At 43.2% G+C, this 18,396-nt stretch overlaps 1 protein-coding gene and 1 pseudogene across 1 annotated transcript; both read left to right on the top strand.

The window, feature by feature from the left end:
- Window positions 1-9: 9 nt before the first annotated feature.
- On the top strand, window positions 10-4,928 carry nip7 (NIP7 nucleolar pre-rRNA processing protein). Its single transcript, XM_038806501.1, has 5 exons — window positions 10-160; window positions 1,593-1,679; window positions 2,595-2,733; window positions 2,943-3,083; window positions 4,284-4,928. Exons 1-5 carry the CDS (start codon window positions 105-107, stop codon window positions 4,401-4,403), a joined length of 543 nt encoding a protein of 180 aa, XP_038662429.1. The 5' UTR covers window positions 10-104; the 3' UTR covers window positions 4,404-4,928.
- Window positions 4,929-6,410: 1,482 nt separating this feature from the next.
- On the top strand, window positions 6,411-7,900 carry LOC119971236 (annotated as a pseudogene).
- Window positions 7,901-18,396: the final 10,496 nt, after the last annotated feature.

Below are 18,396 nucleotides of genomic sequence, written 5' to 3'. Positions count from 1 at the left end.
TACGGCCCAGTTCCGGGGAAGGGGTGGCTAGGCCATGCGGTTGCCCTGGTTACAGCCTGGTTCCGGTTCCGGTTCCGGTTCGGCGGAGCGCGTGCGACTGGGAGATGCGGCCGCTGACGGAGGAAGAGACCCGGCTTCTGTTCGAGAAACTGGCCAAATAGTGAGACTGGGGACGGCGAGGGGGCCGCTGCCGGTTTATTGTACACGAAATCCCGGGTCGCTGTGGTTGCCTGGTTCCGGGGGGAGGGGAGGAGAAATCCAGGCCTCTGAGGGAGGGAATCCACCATTTTATAATATATGTAATGTGTGTATAGTGTATAATGAGTGTGTGTGTATAATCTGTCTATAATCTGTGTGTGTGTGATCTGTGTATATGACCTGTGTGTATAATCTCTGTAAATGTGTGTAAAATCTGTGCGTCTATAATCTGTGTATGTGTATAATCTGTGTGTGTATGTGATCTGTGTAAATGTGTGTATAATGTGTGTGCGGATAGTCTGAGGGTGCGTATAGCCGGAGGGTGCGCATAGTCGGAGGGTGCGCATAGTCCGAGTATGTGTAATTGTGTGTATATAATCTGTGTAAATGTGTGTATAATCTGTGTATGAGTGTGTATAATCTGCGTGAGTGTGTATAATCTCTGTTAATGTGTGTGTATAATTTGCACGTGTGTAATCTGTGCACCTGGTTAATCTGTGTGTATAATCTGTACGTGCATGTATAATGTATGTGCGTGTGTATAATTTGTATGCATGTATAGTGTGTATGTATAGTATATGTGCAACTTGTTGTCCAATTCAGAAGAAGCTTTTGGAGATTTAACAACATTTCCAGTCATTAAGATACTTTGGTTCATGTTACAGTTAATGTTGGGGACTGTTTCATTTGTGTTGTATCTCTCCACAATATCTGATCTAGGAATGCTTAATTTTGGTAGGCTTGAAATGAACAATGTTCATTTCCTAACACCAACATCCACTCACTGTGATGAGCAGAAAGCTTAATTTAAAAAGCCACGCTAGCAACACGTTGAATGGTGTTGTAAAATCGTCCCCATATACCAGAAGTGTGGGAGTACTGAGCCTTGAATTAAATACATTCAATTCATTTTTTCCAATTAAAGGGCAATTTACTGTGAGCAATTCACCTAGCCTGCACATCTTTGGGTTGTGGGGGTGGAACCCACGCAGACACGGGGAGAATATGCAAACTTCACATGGACAGTGACCCAGAGCCGGGGTCAAACCTGGGACCTCGGCGCCGTGAGACAGCAGTGCTAATCACTGCACCACCGTGCTGCCCTGAATGAAATACTTGAACGTTGACATAAAATTGTGCAATATTATTTTGGGTTGGAATCCATATTTGCCTATTTTTAAATCTTCCTCAATGTGCAGTATTAAGGGTTTTCTTCAAGCTTTCATTAGTCCTAAACTTCTCATATTTGGCAGTGGACAGTTATATTTTGGTACTAAGCACTGGTTATTGTGTGGTCATCTTTTAAGTATTATTTGGCACACTAACTTTGGAACGTAAAAGCAAAAAGGCATTTTGATTTCTGTTCTCATTTTATAATATTTGATTATTTTCAGTATTGGAGAGAATATTAAGTTACTGGTGGAGCGGCCAGATGGAACCTACTGCTTCCGTTTACACAAAGATCGTGTTTATTATGTCAGGTAAGAAGTGCCTCAAGTTTTTAGTCCTTTGCTCCTAGCTTTGTGAGAGGAAGAGTGAAGTATCATATAATCCCTACAGTGCAGAAGGAGGCCATTCTGCCCATTGAGTCTGCACCCACCCTCCGAAGGGCACCCCACCCAGGCCCATGTCCTATCCCCATAACCCACCTATCCTTTGTGGACACTAAAGGGCAATTTAGCATGGCCAATCGACCTAACCTGTACATCTTTGGACTGTGGGAGGAAACTGGAGCACCCGGAGGAAACCAGTGGAGACACGGGGAGAATGTACAAACTCCACACAGTCACCCAAGGTCGGAATTGAACCCTGGCACTGTCTATATTGGAGGGTGGGGAATTAAGGATGAGGCCAAGGTTAAAAAATTTGTGGAGAAGAGCAGAATGAACCTTTGCGAAAGGATATATTACATAATATAATTTGGGGCAGCATGGTGGTTAGCATAAATGCTTCACAGCTCCAGGGTCCCAGGCTCGATTCCCGGCTGGGTCACTGTCTGTGCGGAGTCTGCACGTCCTCCCCGTGTGTGCGTGGGTTTCCTCCGGGTGCTCCGGTTTCCTCCCACAGTCCAAAGATGTGCGGGTTAGGTGGATTGGCCATGCTAAATTGCCCGTAGTGTCCTAAAAAGTAAGGTTCGGGGGGGGGGGGGGGGGGGGGGGGGGGTTGTTGGGTTACGGGTATAGGGTGGATACGTGGGTTTGAGTAGGGTGATCATTGCTCGGCACAACATCGAGGGCTGAAGGGCCTGTTCTGTGCTGTACTGTTCTATGTTCTATAATGACTCTGATTAAAGACTTTTAAAACCAAAAATGACTTGTGCAGGACTGGCTGGAAAGGACATTGTTACAAAATATCATATTTAGGTTTACCTGAAATTTTTATATTGTCTTTTGTAGTGAGAAAATCCTAAAGTTGGCAACAAATATTTCTCGAGATAAGCTTGTTTCATTGGGAACCTGCTTTGGAAAATTCACGAAAACCTTAAAATTTCGACTTCACATTACAGCACTCGACTATCTTGCTCCTTATGCTAAGGTAAGTAATGTGGTGTTCTGCTAAGTGGTAGTAGAAGCATCTCCAGTGAATGGGTATTTAGTGCTGTTTTGAAATGGGCAATACTGGAACTGTATTTCATGAATGTTAGAATGCTGAATATTTGAGAATGCAAGTGTGCCTTCAATCTTATTTCTATCATATTTTGAATTGTGCAGATATTCAGGATAATCGTTTATTTTTTATTTCAGTACAAAGTGTGGGTGAAACCTGGAACAGAACAATCTTTCCTGTACGGGAACCATGTATTGAAATCTGGTTTGGGTCGAATTACAGAAAGCACAGCCCAGTACCACGGTGTAGTGGTATACTCCATGGCTGACATTCCGTTGGTAAGAGAAAGGCTTGTCCGCCCCTCAACAACTATTGAACCATAACTAAAACCATTCTTTTTGAGGGGGTAAAATAGACAAGCTCTGGCTATAATGGCCCAGAGCTTCCAAGGTGTAACAATCATTGTCGGATTGCCAATCCTTTCTCCCTAACTACATCGTGAGCTGCACATTTCTCACCCAGATCTCCGACGCAGACATGGTGGGAAATGTGCAGCGCAGCAACTCCAAGGTCCTTCCTGTCTGGGGCAGCAACATCAGGCGAGTGAAGCTGCACGTGTTTTTTACAGCATTAGCTACTGTAAGCCAGGTGAGCTTTCAGGTCAGGATGGAGAGGACGTCAGAAGAGTAGTCGGGGGGGGGGGGGGGGGGGGGGGGGTGGTCAGGAAGGTATCCAAGGGGTGTCAGGTGGAATGGGTGGTGGGCCGTTGGTCAATTGGGATGATAGTCGGGGTTGAGGGAGTGGGGTGGGAGGGTAATCAGGGGAAGGTAGGGTCAGGTGGATAACCGGGGCTGGGAAGGTCAGTGGGAACGGGTAGTTGGGAGGGCGATTGATCAAAATTATAGTTCCCCGGGAACTGGAAGTGGCTTTAATCCTCCTCGTGTCTCCTGGGTAACTATTCTGCTGAGCGAATTAGAACCATCCAAAGTCTCTGATTTAAATCGGAGTATCGGATGTAAATTAATGTCAGTCTAATGCAAATTTGAACTTCCTGGGAAATTCCCATGCTGTGATTATGTAGAGTCTTCTGAGAGTGGTTACCCCACTGCATCGTCTGCGATACCTCTGGGATAATCCTCCTCCCCCCCCCCCCCCCCCCCATTACAATTTAAAAGGTGCAATTACATTTAACATTAATTTTGTAAGATTTGGTTCATAATCTGAAATATGGTAAATTAACTCTCATAAGTGGTCCTAAATACAACTGCCCTAATCCATTTGCGTCTAAAACTAGATTTTCAGTTTAGTTCTTTTTTCTTCTACTTTCTTCCTCCCAGCTAAAGGGGCTGAGTAAAGTAATTTTCTCAGTGCTTGAATATTTTTGCAACACTAATCAACTTCAGGGTGATAATTCACAATGTTGACATCTGTTGTTTATCCTTCTGGATTTCTGAGCAGCAACAAGAATCTGATGAACTAAACTGTTGTCAAAATCTATAATCCATAGCATTTAAAATATTCTTTAATTATTTCTGAAGGGCTTTGGAGTTGCTGCAAAATCGACCCAGGATTGCCGGAGAGTAGACCCGATGGCAATTGTTGTATTTCACCAGGCTGATGTTGGCGAGTATATTCGGAACGAGGACACGCTCACATAATTCATCTTGTCAATCAAGTAGAAAGACTGTCATTCTCAAGCTGAGGAGTTTATCAACAAGGAATACTCTTTACTAACTAGGTTCCTCTGGCATCCTCACCAGGAAATGCAAACCGCCAATTTTGAAAGAGAAATTAAGTGAATTCAACAACTTTCATCTGAGCAGCTGATATGTAACAGCAATATGCTTCCAAGTTAGTATTTTGTAAACCAAGCAGGCTGTTCACTCTGAACTTTTAACAATTGTACACAGGAGATATTTCCTTTGGAAAATGTTGCTGCTGATTGAGCCTGTTGTTTTTGGCCTTTACATTTGTCATAAACGATATTGAAATTTCAGACAATGGGGTATTTTAGTAAATTTGATGTCTGAAAACCCTAAAATACAATTTGTTATAAAGAGAGACACAAGATTGGATTATCATAGGCATCTCTATACACACGGTTCATTCTCAACTAATTGACATTGAAGATTATTTTGATATATTTGAAAAATGTAATTAAAGGTACCATCCAGTGTTTGCACTTTGTTTTTTAAATGTATTAGTCATTTGTCCTAGTCTCAACCTTCTTTCACTGCTTTGTCAATGATGTTCCTTCCATAAGGTCAGAAGTGGGGATGCTCACTGATTGTGCAATCGTGGTCAGCACCATTTGCTGATTGTGCAATCATGGTCAGCACCATTCGTGACTCTGCAGATACTGAAGCAAGACCTGGACAATATCCAGGCTAATGTTAACATGTAGCATGTAACTTTGCCCCACACAAGTCCAGGCAATGACTGTGTCCTACTAGAGAGGACAAACAATGGCAATACCATCACTGAACCCCCACTATCAGCATCCCGGGGTTACCAATGACCAGTAACTGAACTGGACATGAATACTGTGGCTCCAAGAGTATGGTGGATAGCTCACCTCTTAATTCTCCAAAGACTCCACCATCTACAAGGTGCAAGTCTGGATGTGCTGGAATACTCTCCACTTGCCTGGAGTGCAGCTTCAACAACACTCAAGAAGCGCAATGCCATCTAGGACAAAGCAGCCATTTGATTGGCACCCCTTCCTTAAACATCATTCGCTCCACCACCGGTGCACAGTAGCAGCAGTGTGTACCATCTACAAGATGCACTGGAGGAAGGCTCCTTAATGTTCCAAACTCATGAGTCCTACTATCTATAACAGGATTGTCCAACGTACGACCTGGGGGCTGGGTGCGGCCCGTGAAGTCCCTCTACACGGCCTCTAGGCTTTTATGAGCTGCTTCTCCAATCACAGGCTTATTCTTTCACTAGTCAGCCTATTAGCAGCAAATAAGGAAGAGAATCAGTTTGTGATGCAGCAGCGATCAGTATGCTGAAGACTGGTGGGCGAGAGAAATGAAGGTAAACTCGGAGCTGGGTGGTGGCAGAGTCGGGAGGCTGGGCAATGGTCGTGGCAGAGCTGGGCGGTGTGGGAGCAAATGGCAGAGTGTGTGGGTGGGGATGAAGGAGTGAATGTGAGTCTGCCTTATGCCCACTCAGTTTTCTTACTTGTTCTCACCACCACACATCAACAGCTACACATGCACCCACACGTTTCCACCCTTGTACCCTCTAGCATTCTGGTAATTTTTATTGCTTAATCTTTTTTAACTAACAGTGCTACGGCATTGCTTTACATTTGTGCAAGGCAACTCACCAATACCTCATCAAGGACAATTGGGGATGGACAATAAATGCTAACCTAGCCAGCGAGGCCCACATCTCATGAATCAATTCAAAACAAGTTTTAAATAGATGTTATTGTTATAGATTATGAGCTGCTCTTTTATTTTTACAATTTCAACTGATCAAAGGAGGTATCAAAATCTAGCCAGCTCCAGTGGAGCAGGTTAACTGCATTTTCATTTTTTCCGAGCTTCTATGGGTCTTATTCTAATGTTATTTCTCAGAATGAATAGGTCTATGAACATGTCCACTTCGGCAACAGGATAGAAAATATGTGATCACACTACTTCCGTCTGACCTTTATGAGAATCTAGTGTTCGGGGTGTAATGGTTGGTATGGGACAGAAAGACAGCTACGTTGGTGATGAAGCCCAGAGCAAAAGAGGCATCCTGACCCTGAAGTACCCCATTGAGCATGGTACTGTCACCAACTGGGATGACATGGAGAAAATCTGGCATCACACTTTCTACAATAAACTGAGAGTTGCTCCTGAAGAACACCCAGTCCTGCTCACAGAAGCCCCCCTGAACCCCAAAGCCAAACGAGAATAAATGACACAGATTATGTTCGAGACCTTCAATACCCCTGCCATGTATGTTGCCATCTAGGCTGTGTTGTCCCTCTATGCCTCTGGTAGAACCACTGGTATCGTGATGGACTCTGGTGATGGTGTCACCCACACTGTGCCCATCTATGAAGGTTATGCCCTACCCCATGCTATTCTGTGTCTGGATTTGGCTGGTTGTGTTCTGACAGACTACCTCATGAAGGTTCTGACAGAAAGAGGCTACTCTTTCACTGCCACAGCTGAGAGAGAAATTGTCCGTGACATCAAGGAGAAACTCTGCTACGTTGCACTGGACTTTGAACAGGAGATGGCCACTGCTGCTTCCTCTTCTTCCCTGGAGAAGATCTATGAACTGCCTGATGGGCAGGTAATTACCATTGGCAATGAGCAATTCAGATGCCCAGAGGCCCTCTTCCAACCATCCTTTTTGGGTATGGAATCCTGTGGTACACATGAGACCACTTTCAACTCCATTATGAAGTGTGATGTAGATATCAGGAAGGATCTGTATGCCAACACTGTCCTGCCTGGTGGTACTATGTATCCTGGGATTGCAGACCGTATGCAGAAGGAGATCACAGCTCTGGCTCCAAGTACCATGAAAGTCAAGATCATTGCCCCACCTGACCGTAAATACTCAGTCTGGATTGGAGGTTCAATCCTGGCTTCCCTGTCCACCTTCCAGCAGATGTGGATTAGCAAACAGGAGTATGATGAATCTGGACCTTCCATTGTCCACCGCAAATGGTTCTAAATGGACTGTAACTCACGATTGCGCAAGATGAATTGGCATGGCTTTAGTGCTTGTCTCAGGAATAAAAACTGGTATTTTTGGCAACAAGCATCCCAGAAGTTCTGCAATACGTTCAAGGACTGAATTGTACATTTAGTCATTCCAAATATTGATGTAAAGGATTGCATTGTCTAAGGTTATTAAAGCTTCTGTGAAGGCTGCCCAAAAAAGTGGGAGCAAATACTTAATCTTGTGTAGTATTGCTTATATGTAAATTATGTAACCGAAAATGTCCCGTTTTTGTACTTTTCCTTCTTAAGTTTTCGGTCCTCTTTGATTTTGGTATGCAAAAAGCTTTACCTTTATACAAACACACAAGTGAGGTTTATATCCTCCTGGGCACAAGATGAACCGTTTTAAACTTGGTGATGCCAGTTTGTGGGACCTACACTGACCAATACAATAAAGTGTACATGTTTAAATGGAAGAAAAAAATGGATATCAGAGTGAATAACAGCGTGGAGAGAGATGGACCTGGCGAGTTAAAACGGCAGGGGTAGGGAGAGGAGCTTCAGAGTGAGAAACAGCTTGGAGAGTGGCAGACTTAGGGGAAGGGAGTTGTGAGAAGGAGCACACTATAATCTGAGTTGGGGGGGGGGGGGGAGGAACAACATCACTGGGAAACCCTAAGTTCATTGGTTGGTAAGCAACTATTAATTTGAATTACCTAATCTAAATTGCTTTCAGATTAAAGGGAAATAGAAATAATTTACAATTAAAAAATTAAAGACCATTTTGAAATTTTAAAATGTAATTATATAAAATAAAGATGTGGGCCAGGAGATGTATTGTACCTGCAAGATGTGGGATCTGGTGGACCTTATTGTGGTTCCTCGTGATCACATCTGTAGTAAGTGCTGGTTGCTTGATGAACTCCGCCTCAGAGCTTTGGACACATCAGGGAAGGGGAGAGTTATCTGGATGCTATGTTTTAGGAGACAGTTACATCCCTTAGATTAACTACCTTGACTTTGGCCAGTGGTTAGAGACAGAAGTGTGTGACTAAGTGAGGCAAGTAGAGGGATCTAGGAGATAGGGTTGCAAGAGCCTCAGTCCTTGTCCAACATGCTTGAAATTCTTGCTCCCTGTGTGGACAACAGCAGAGCCTATAGGGAGCATTAGCAAACTGACCACAGCATTGTGGTACAGGGAGCCATTCAAGTGGGGGGCAGAAAAGAGAAATGTAGGTAGGGACATAGACACTGTTCTCTGTGGCCAGGATCGAGAGTCCTGAAAGCTGTGTTGCCTACTTGGTGGCAGGGTTCAGGATATCTCATTTGGGCTGCAGAGGAACTTGGACTGGGAGGGGAACGATTCAATTTCAAGGTCCACCTAGGTACCAACGACAAGGATAGAGGTTCAGCTAGGGGCCAAATTAAAAGGCAGAACCAAAAAGTGGCTTGAGACAATACATTTAAGACTTGCCTTAACAGAAAAGGGGGTTTATTAATAAACAAAGATAACTATGTACAGGCACAGAGCAATTAGGTCTTAATTCTTTGGCTCTGGGGTCCACCCTGGCTCCCACTCCTGGCGCTTTCTCTCCATTGGCCAGGATCACTATATTCTCTCATCTGGACTCTATCAGGTGTTTTAATAGCTGTGCCCAAGGGTCATTAATCTTTTGTAAGACTTCCTGCAGTTTTTAGATTTTTTTTTAAACAGTGGTACTCAGGGTTAACGTTAGCTGCCAGCATAGAACACAGAGCAATCGGGCGCAGGCTCAGAAGTTATTAAATTCTTCAGCTGGTGACCTCGTATTTGAGACAGTTCTATAAACATTCCATTATCAATGCACTTGTATTACCGCTCCAAATTTGCAGATTGTCTGTCTGCCTAATAGGGTCAGGTGTTGCTAGTTGCGGTACATCCTTCCTGGGAGAGGGCTATGAGTAGCACGTATTTAAGTCAATTTTCAATGATTGATTTTATAGGCATTGGCTATTCTTAGAGACGTGTATTTTTTCTTTGTCAATTCAGAAAAGGTCAACTGTCTGCTGAAATGGTTAATGTTTCCTGCAGAATCTAAGGGGCGGAGAACTTGGCGTGATGCCATTTACGTCTTTTCACGTAATCTAAAAACTTATTCATAGTCAATTACTTTTATTCGTAAAGTTACTTCGGAAGGCATTTTCTTTTAAACTGATATAGTGTGAACTGAACAACTTTGAAGAGATAAAGCTTGGGAACATTTGCAAGAGGCAATATGAATGTTTTACCCTTGGTTTAAAAACAATTCAAGTATGCATTTTGTTGTCCTTCAGAAGAACCGCTTGTTATCATAATAAGGCCAGTACAACATTCCAAACCGTATTTAGTTTACATTATCTGATCTATTTAATTTCGGTCAAAAGCAATGTTAAATTATAGTCATTATTCCCAGCATGCTTCTAAATTGGTAACTCATTAACTTCACTTCCACAATTCTCTTCTTGTGGATTTTTTGATCAACACCTTTTAGTAAATTATCATATCCTCCGTAGAGAAGGGTGGGTTATAATGTAGGGAGAACGGATGTATGACAGTTCTCTGTGTGTTATGAGCCTGGCAGCAAGGAGGCAAGTTCAAGGTGGCTAGGGCTGTTCTCCTGTGTCAGTTAAAAAAATATCTTGCACAACATCATAAGGGGGAGGTGGTGGAGGAAAAGTTTCCTCCTCATTAGGTTGGAGTTATAAATCAAGAAAAGCCTGATTAACAGAGGTAAAGGGTTGTTGCATATTTACGGCTTGCGTATGTGACCGCTACGGGGGACGCGTCAATGGGAGTTTCATTGTAATGGACCATAAGAGGGAGTCTGGACTTGGGACGGTGGAATTGTAGGATCGGGGCGTGCAGGATGAGGGTGGGGTCCAGGGTTCAAATCCTCGTCCTCTTCCGTATCGGCTGAATAGTGGAACATCGGCATGCCAGAGCAACTGGGAGGATCCTCCTTTTCTATAATCTTATGGGCTAGCCCTATTTGTTTGGTGAGAGAAGGTTTCTTATTGCCGAATTGCTGTTTTAGTGTTTTGACTGTTTTCTATCCCAAAGCTCACATTACAATTTTAAAGTCTCCCAATTTTTCGCTTTACCATTCACACAATCATCAATATCTCTTTTGCGGGCGTTATCTCTCCAACTCATTAATAGTGATTGTTCACTACAGTAGTCCCCCTTTATAACGCGGGTGTTGGGGTCCAAGACAGCCACCCGTGTTGCATCCGAGCCGCGGATATCCACGATGGGGGTTAATTTTAGAATACAGGGCTACAGAGGGGAGGGGCGATGTGAGACCATGCTGGTCTTGCAGAGGCCCGTATGACCTCCTCCTGTGTTCTCTGCTCTCTCCCTCCAATCAGCCGGCAGTGTCAATTTCAGCGGCCGGCTCACTTTGATCCGGAGAGGGAAGCTGCTCTCTCACTGAAACAATCAGCCGGCCGCTGAAGTTGACACTGCCGGCTGCTCTCTCCCTCCAATCAGAAACATTAAAACTTAAAAGTTGGATTGGAGGGAGAGAGCAGACGGCAGTGTCAATTTCAGCGGCCGGCTGATTGTTTCAGTGAGAGAGCAGCTTCCCTCTCCGGATCAAAGTGAGCCGGCTGCTGAAATTGACACTGCCGGCTGCTCTCTCCCTCCAATCAGCCGGCAGTGTCAATTTCAGCGGCCGGCTCACTTTGATCAGGAGAGGGAAGCTGACAGTTGGGGTCCATAAGCCCCCCCCGCCGTATATCGCGAACCGCGGTATTGCGGAGCGCGGTATAACGGGGGACTACTGTATTGTTCATTGCGTTAAGTGGACTGTTTTTTTTCCACTGTGAAATTAAAGATTTCAATTTGAAGCCAGCATTTCTCCGCCAAATAATTTTTTCAGCAACAATGCAGTTATCGTAGTTCCAAGTTCCCTGTGTCACCTAGTGGCCAGATATCGTTACCTAATTTATTGTTTAAAGCAGCGCTGCAGATAATCTCCGGAAATTACGTTCTTGAGAAGGGGTTTCTGAACACATGAAAAATAGAGGGGAATTGCCCCTAGTTTTATCTAACGTTTGTCCCATAATGTCAGTAAAATGTGCCCTGGCAAAAAAATGTTCAAAAAAAAATTCTCTGGTACCAAATCAAATTGAAGGGACCCTGACCCAAAACTTATTCACAGCCTGTATAAACCTGATCCGGATGGGAAACGAGATCAAAAGGTCCCTGACCTTAGGCTAATCACAAACGGGTCCCTGACCCAAGGTAAACAACAATCGGGTCCCTGACCCTAAACACTCTACTCACAGTCAAATTTAGATTCGAGCACCGTCACCTATTTAGTTACTTCCATCAGGGATGAGGGGTCGCAGCACATATCCGAGAGAGAGAGAGAGACCAAGGTTAATCTTACCTTGTGCCGGTGTCTGTCTCTTTACTCCAGGTCGTGGCTTTGACCACTTTTCTCAGTCCCTCACGGAAGATCACTCAGGATATTGTTTTTATTCTCGCAGCGCCAAATGGTGTAGTTAATATTTTCCCCGCTTCTGGACTTTGATGGAAAGATTCAACAACGCTCGTTAAGAAAACAAAACAAGGCTTTATTTGCGAATTACAATTGCATGCAGAAATGGCTGAAATTTGGAGTTGGAATACAAACTGCTGGGTCCGTCCCAAGTCTGCGCTGTTACAGAAAAATAGGACAATATTTATACAGTATATGGATCAAGATTACGTGAATACAGCTTGGTCAGGAATTTGATCAGAAGTAAAACATAAACAATATCATAAAACTGGCGTCACCTTGCTGACCTTTGAGGACTCGGGGTCTCATATCATTATCTTGTCTTTTGATCGCATGTTTAAGAAACAGAGCAGACTTGTTTAAGTATTGTAAGAGACGAGTTCTAGCCTATCTTGTCATATTTAGACTGCTTTGGGTTATGACGAGTTAGTTTTATCAAGTTTACAGAGCCAGACAGTTTTCGGGTCAAGTTGACCTTTTCTGCTTTCAATGCGGGCCTTAGGTTATGAGAACTTAGCTTTTCTTACTTTGTACTAAAAGTTGACCACTTTTCCCAGAATGCCATTATTTATTTCGCACAACACCACAAAACCATGAGCTGAAAGCAATATTTGATGTGAAATGAAGTGTCGACACAGAAATATGTAGGTTTCAATGTGAACCCCAAGTTGAAGGTCCAGTTTGATAAGATATAAGCGTCACTCAAGAAAACTTGCTGCCTGTGAGTACAGGAATTTCTAACGTGTGGATCCTGAATGAATGACTGCAAGGAAAACCATTACCAGCTGTAAACCAGAAGCTTTAATCTGAGCATGCTGTGAGGATAGCGTGCTAAAGAACCACCATTGGAAGCAAAGACTTATCTTTTGTCCTTCATTCTTATTATTTTATCCCTTCCCTCCTCCCCCTCTGTGTTTGTCTGTCTTGTGTGTGGATAGAGGGTAGGACAGTTAAAGGGGTAGTAGGCATTAACTTGTTGTTATCCAGTTGTACTTACTGTAGATTTTATGATAGTTTTTGTGTTATAAATAGACAGAAATTATGTTCAACTTACAAACCTGGTAAGTGTAATTATTGGGCAGTGAAGGGCCAAAGACTTTGGGCATTTTTACGAGAATTATTGGTAATTCACTTGTGATGTGACTCCGGGGCATGTGGGGTGGAATTGACTGCACACTTGCCTGGGGTGGTGTAACAATAGATAAAGGCAAGTCCCTCCTTTTCAATTTGGGAATCGGAATCATTCTATATATGAATCTTAATGGGAATACACATCAATCCAAATGGGAATCTAAATAACTCAGAATGGAAATGTGACTCAATCTGAACATGAATCAGAATTATTGTAAACGTTAGCCAGAATCTTGCTAAATTTGAATCTAAATCTATGAATGGGAGTCTGAATCAATCTGAATGGTCAGAAAGACAACTTATTATCTAAATGGAGAGAAAGGTCAGAGGACAGATTTTTATTAGTAATGGGTTGAATGGGTTATGGAGAATGGGCAGGAAAGTGGAGTTAAGGCCGAGATGAGGTCAACCATGATCATATAGAATGGCAGAGAAGGCTCGAGGGCCTGAATTGCCTCCTCCTCCGAGTTTTTATGTTCTATGTAAGAGCCCATGGCACTATTTTGAAGTAGGGCAGGGAAGTTCTTCCTGGTGTCTCAGTCAGTTTCTACTCCTCAACCGAGATTACTAAAGTGGATTGTCTGTTCATGATCACACTGCTGTTGTGGGTTCTTGCTGTTCCCACATTGCCGGCTGTGTTTTCTACAGTACAACAGCGACAATACTTCCAAAATAGTTTATTGGCTGTGAAACACTGACATTTCCTAAGGTCAAGGCAATAAATAAATACAAATTTTTCCAATTAAATGAATGTGGTGAATCATTCAAGCTTAAGTCATGAAGCGCTAAATGTAATGAGGGGAGGAAAGTTCAAGAACACTGATCATTGTCTAGAAAGATAAATTATCAGGAATATATAGGATGGGGAAGGAAACTGCAGGGGATGGGTACAATCGAAATGTGGAGCTTTTTCAAGGAACAGCTACTGCGTGTCCTTGATAAGTATGTACCTGTCAGGCAGGGAGGAAGTTGTCGAGCAAGGGAACCGTGATTTACTAAGGAAGTTGAAGTGCTTGTCAAGAGGAAGAAGAAGGCTTATGTTAGGATGAGACATGAAGGCTCAGTTAGGGCACTTGAGAGTTACAAGTTAGCCAGGAAGGACCTAAAGGGAGAGTTAAGAAGAGCGAGGAGAGGACACAAAAAGTTGTTGGCGGATAGGATCAAGGAAAACCCTAAGGCTTTCTATAGGTATATCAGGAACAAAAGAATGACTAGAGTAAAATTAGGGCCAATCAAGGATAGTAGTGGAAAGTTGTGTGTGGAATCAGAGGAGATAGGGGAAGCGTTAAATGGATATTTTTCATCAGTGTTTACACTGGAGAAAGACAATGTTGTCGAGGAGAATACTCAGGTTCAGTCGACCAGGCTAGATGGAATTGAGGTTCAAAAGGAGGAGGTGTTAGCAATTTTGGAAAATGTCAAAATAGATAAGTCCCCTGGGCCAGATGGGATTTATCCTAGGATTCTCTGGGAAGCCAGGGAGGAGATTACAGAGCCTTTGTCCTTGACCTTTATGTCGTCTTTGTCGACAGGAATAGTACCGGAAGACTGGAGGATAGCAAATGTTGTCCCCTTGTTCAAGGAGGGGAGTAGAGACAACCCTGGTAATTATAGACCTGTGAGCCTTACTTCGGTTGTGGGTAAAATGTTGGAAAAGGTTATAAGAGATAGGGTTTATAATCATCTTGAAAAGAACAAGTTGATTAGCGATAGTCAACACGGTTTTGTGAAGGGTAGGTCATGCCTCACAAACCTTATTGAGTTTTTTGAGAAGGTGACCAAACAGGTGGATGAGGGTAAAGCGGTTGATGTGGTGTATATGGATTTCAGTAAGGCATTTGATAAGGTTCCCCACGGTAGGCTATTGCAGAAAATAAGGAAGTATGGAATTGAAGGTGATTTAACGGTTTGGATCAGTATTTGGCTAGCTGAAAGAAGACAGGGTGGTGGTTGATGGCAAATGTTCATCCTGGAGTTCAGTGACTAGTGGTGCACCACAAGGATCTGTTTTGGGGCCACTGCTGTTTGTCATTTTTATAAATGACCTGGAAGAGGGTGTAGAAGGATGGGTTAGTAAATTTGCAGATGACACGAAGGTCGGTGGAGTTGTGGATAATGCTGAAGGATGTTATAGGATACAGAGGGACATAGATAAGCTGCAGAGCTGGGCTGAGAGGTGGCAGATGGAGTTTAATGCGGAAAAGTGTGAGGTGGTTCACTATGGAAGGAGTAACAGGAATGCAGAGTACTGGGCTAATGGCAAGATTCTTGGTAGTGTAGATGAACAGAGAGATCTCGGCATCCAGGTACATAAATCCCTGAAAGTTGCCACCCCGGTTAATAGGGCTGTTAAGAAGGCATATGGTGTGCTAGCCTTTATCAGTAGGGGGATTGAGTTTCGGAGCCACAAGGTCATGCTGCAGCTGTACATAACTCTGGTGCAGCCGCTCCTGGAGTACTGCGTGCAGTTCTGGTCACCACATTATAGGAAGGATGTGGAAGCTTTGGAAAGGGTTCAGAGGAGATTTACTAGGATGTTGCCTGGTATGGAGGGAAGGTCTTACGAGGAAAGGCTCAGGGACTTGAGATTGTTTTCGTTAGAGAGGAGAAGGCTGAGAGGTGACTTAATAGAGACATATAAGATAGTCAGAGGGTTAGATAGGGTGGACAGTGAGAATCTTTTTCCTCGGATGGTGATGACCAACACGAGGGGACATAGCTTTAAATTGAGGGGTGGTAGATATAGGACAGATGACAGAGGTAGTTTCTTTACTCAGAGAGTAGTAGGGGTATGGAACGCCCTGCCTGCAACAGTAGTAGACTCGCCAACTTTAAGGGCATTTAAGTGGTCACTGGATAGACACATGGATGAAAATGGAATAGTGTAGGTCAGATAGGCTTCAGATGGTTTTACAGGTCGGCGCAACATCGAGGGCCGAAGGGCCCGTACTGCGCTGTAATGTTCTATGTTCTAATACCAGATGAAGCCTCATTCTTTTTTCCTAGAAGCTCATTAGCTTTGCCATCTATTTTAAGAGTTACTGATGTTTAAGTTTGACTTGATAAAAATGCTTACGCTGCCATCTTCCCAACAGGCTCCACTCAAATTACCAGGTTAATTAACTCTTGACAGTTACCAAATAAAAGTGGAAGACAGTGCTGAGGCTAGTATTGAAGCAAGGATTGCCCATGTATAAAGATAGGTTGGAGAAGTGATTGAAAGGGGAATAGAGAGTGACAATATGGAATAAGGACTACAACTAGTCAATTATAAACACCAACACACTGAATGGGCCAAATATATTGCCATTTGGTTCTTAATTAGCATTTGTTTATTCACTTTAGAATTATTGCAGCACCTGTATAATCAAATAATTGAATAAGGTCAATTGATGACATAAGGAACAAGTTTATACAGTTCAGTTATATCACTAATTTATCGTTAACTGCTTGCTGATTATAAATTTACAGCCAAGAGCAGTATCTGAAATTGTTACAAATTGGTCAGATTAATTTAGCATTGGACCCTGGATAAGTGATAAATTAACATTAGTTTACTGAATAGAATAAAGTCTATATGCTTATAGTTATCAACATTAATACAATTTACTAAATCTCATCCTGTTGCACTGGTATGGAGGAACTGGCTGCCGTGCACTCTGAAATAATAGAGCGTTGAATCTCCAGCTGTAGGTATATTCCTTGTTCCTCCTGGATCCTCTTCCTGGGTGAATCTTTCAGGGTGCTGGCAGCTATTTCTGAATTATATGGCTTAAATCTTCCTCCTTCCATCTCAGGAAGAGTCATACTTAATCAGACCTCAGAACCACTTATATCTTCTTCTTCTGCGATGACCCGCTTACGGGTTCTTACGATTGTACAATCTTAACTAACCCGTTTCGTTGGTGGAGATGCTGTTGGATAACTGGTGCCCTTTTTGAGGTGTTTCTAAATATAACAGAGCTAATACTTTAACCACCAAACAGGATGGGGGCAATTTTAACCTAATTCAGCAGCTGGGAAACTGACGGGATTTTGCTCTCCGGTGGGGGTGCAAATGATGTTTTCCAGCAAATCCCATCAGTTCCTCATCTGGTGGGTTGGATTAAAATTCCCTCCAATATCTGTGCAGCCAATGGATGATGATGTGATCTGTGTTTTGAAACAGTAGCGGCAGTAATGCCTGATGTTCTGTAGGTAATGCACATGTTCCATTCATTTAGGGCGGCAAGGTGCACAGTGGTTAGCATTGCTGCCTCAGTGCCAGGGACCCGGGTTCGATTCCAACCTTGGGTGACTGTCGGTGTGGAGTTTGTGCATTCTCCCCGTGTCTGCGTGGCTTCCTCCGAGTGCTCCGGTTTCCTGCCACAGTCCAAAGATGTGCAGGTTACGTGGATTGGCCATGTTAAATTGCCCCTTAGTGTCCAATGGTTAGGTGGGGTTATGGGCATATGTAGGAGGAGTGGGGCTAGGTAGGGTGGTCTCTTGGAGGGTCAGTGCAGATTCGATGGGCCCAATAGCCTCCTTCTGCACTGTATGGATTCTATGATTATGGGAAGAACGTGAAAGATAACTGCCTTTGACAGAATAAACACATCCCAATAGCACAGGTAACAAATGCGCCTGACACAGTCAAGTCAAAGGGAAATGGAGAGGTCCTACTGCCAGATTATATGGATTTACTGAGAAAGCGTTGACAATTATGCCAAATATTCTGTAAATAGAGTTGACAATTTTTTCAGACAAGTCCCAGACTTTTTTTCTAAAATGACTGAATTTGTTTTGTGCAGCTTACACAGTGAGGAAGTTTTAGTCATGTGAACGATACGGTTTTAATTGATGTTTGATGTTTTAAAGCATTTTTAAGTGTTCCTGCAATGTCTGGTGTACTGTTCCATTAAAATTACTTCCAATTCAGTTTATTTACACTGACAACTAATTAGATTTTTTTTCATATATGAAGGAGCTTTGAAGTAATATCGGCAGACTGGGGGTAGCTTTGAGATCTATCAAAAGATAAATACCTGCAATTTTTTATGTTGGGTTTGGTGTGGCTTTTGGCTCATTGGCTTCTTGCTAAAGATTGTCGTTTATAAATTTTCAGTATTTCTGAGGCTTAAGTTACAAATATTGTGGGCACGATTCTCTGGCCTCATTTCACTCGAGCGAGAGTGCAATGAGGCTGGTGAATAGCGGGAGAGATCAAAGACGAGAACTGCACCGGCGCCAAACAGTTTGTGACGCAACTGACCCACCCCCATCGCCGAAACCGGGATCCCTCCATAGCGTGGCGAGAAACCAATTAATACCACTTAAGC

This window comes from Scyliorhinus canicula, chromosome 9 (assembly GCF_902713615.1).
Source record: "Scyliorhinus canicula chromosome 9, sScyCan1.1, whole genome shotgun sequence".
NCBI classification, from domain to species: Eukaryota; Metazoa; Chordata; class Chondrichthyes; order Carcharhiniformes; family Scyliorhinidae; genus Scyliorhinus; species Scyliorhinus canicula.
The sequence above is the reverse complement of the archived record's forward strand: the minus strand, read 5'-3'. Positions and strand labels throughout refer to the sequence as shown.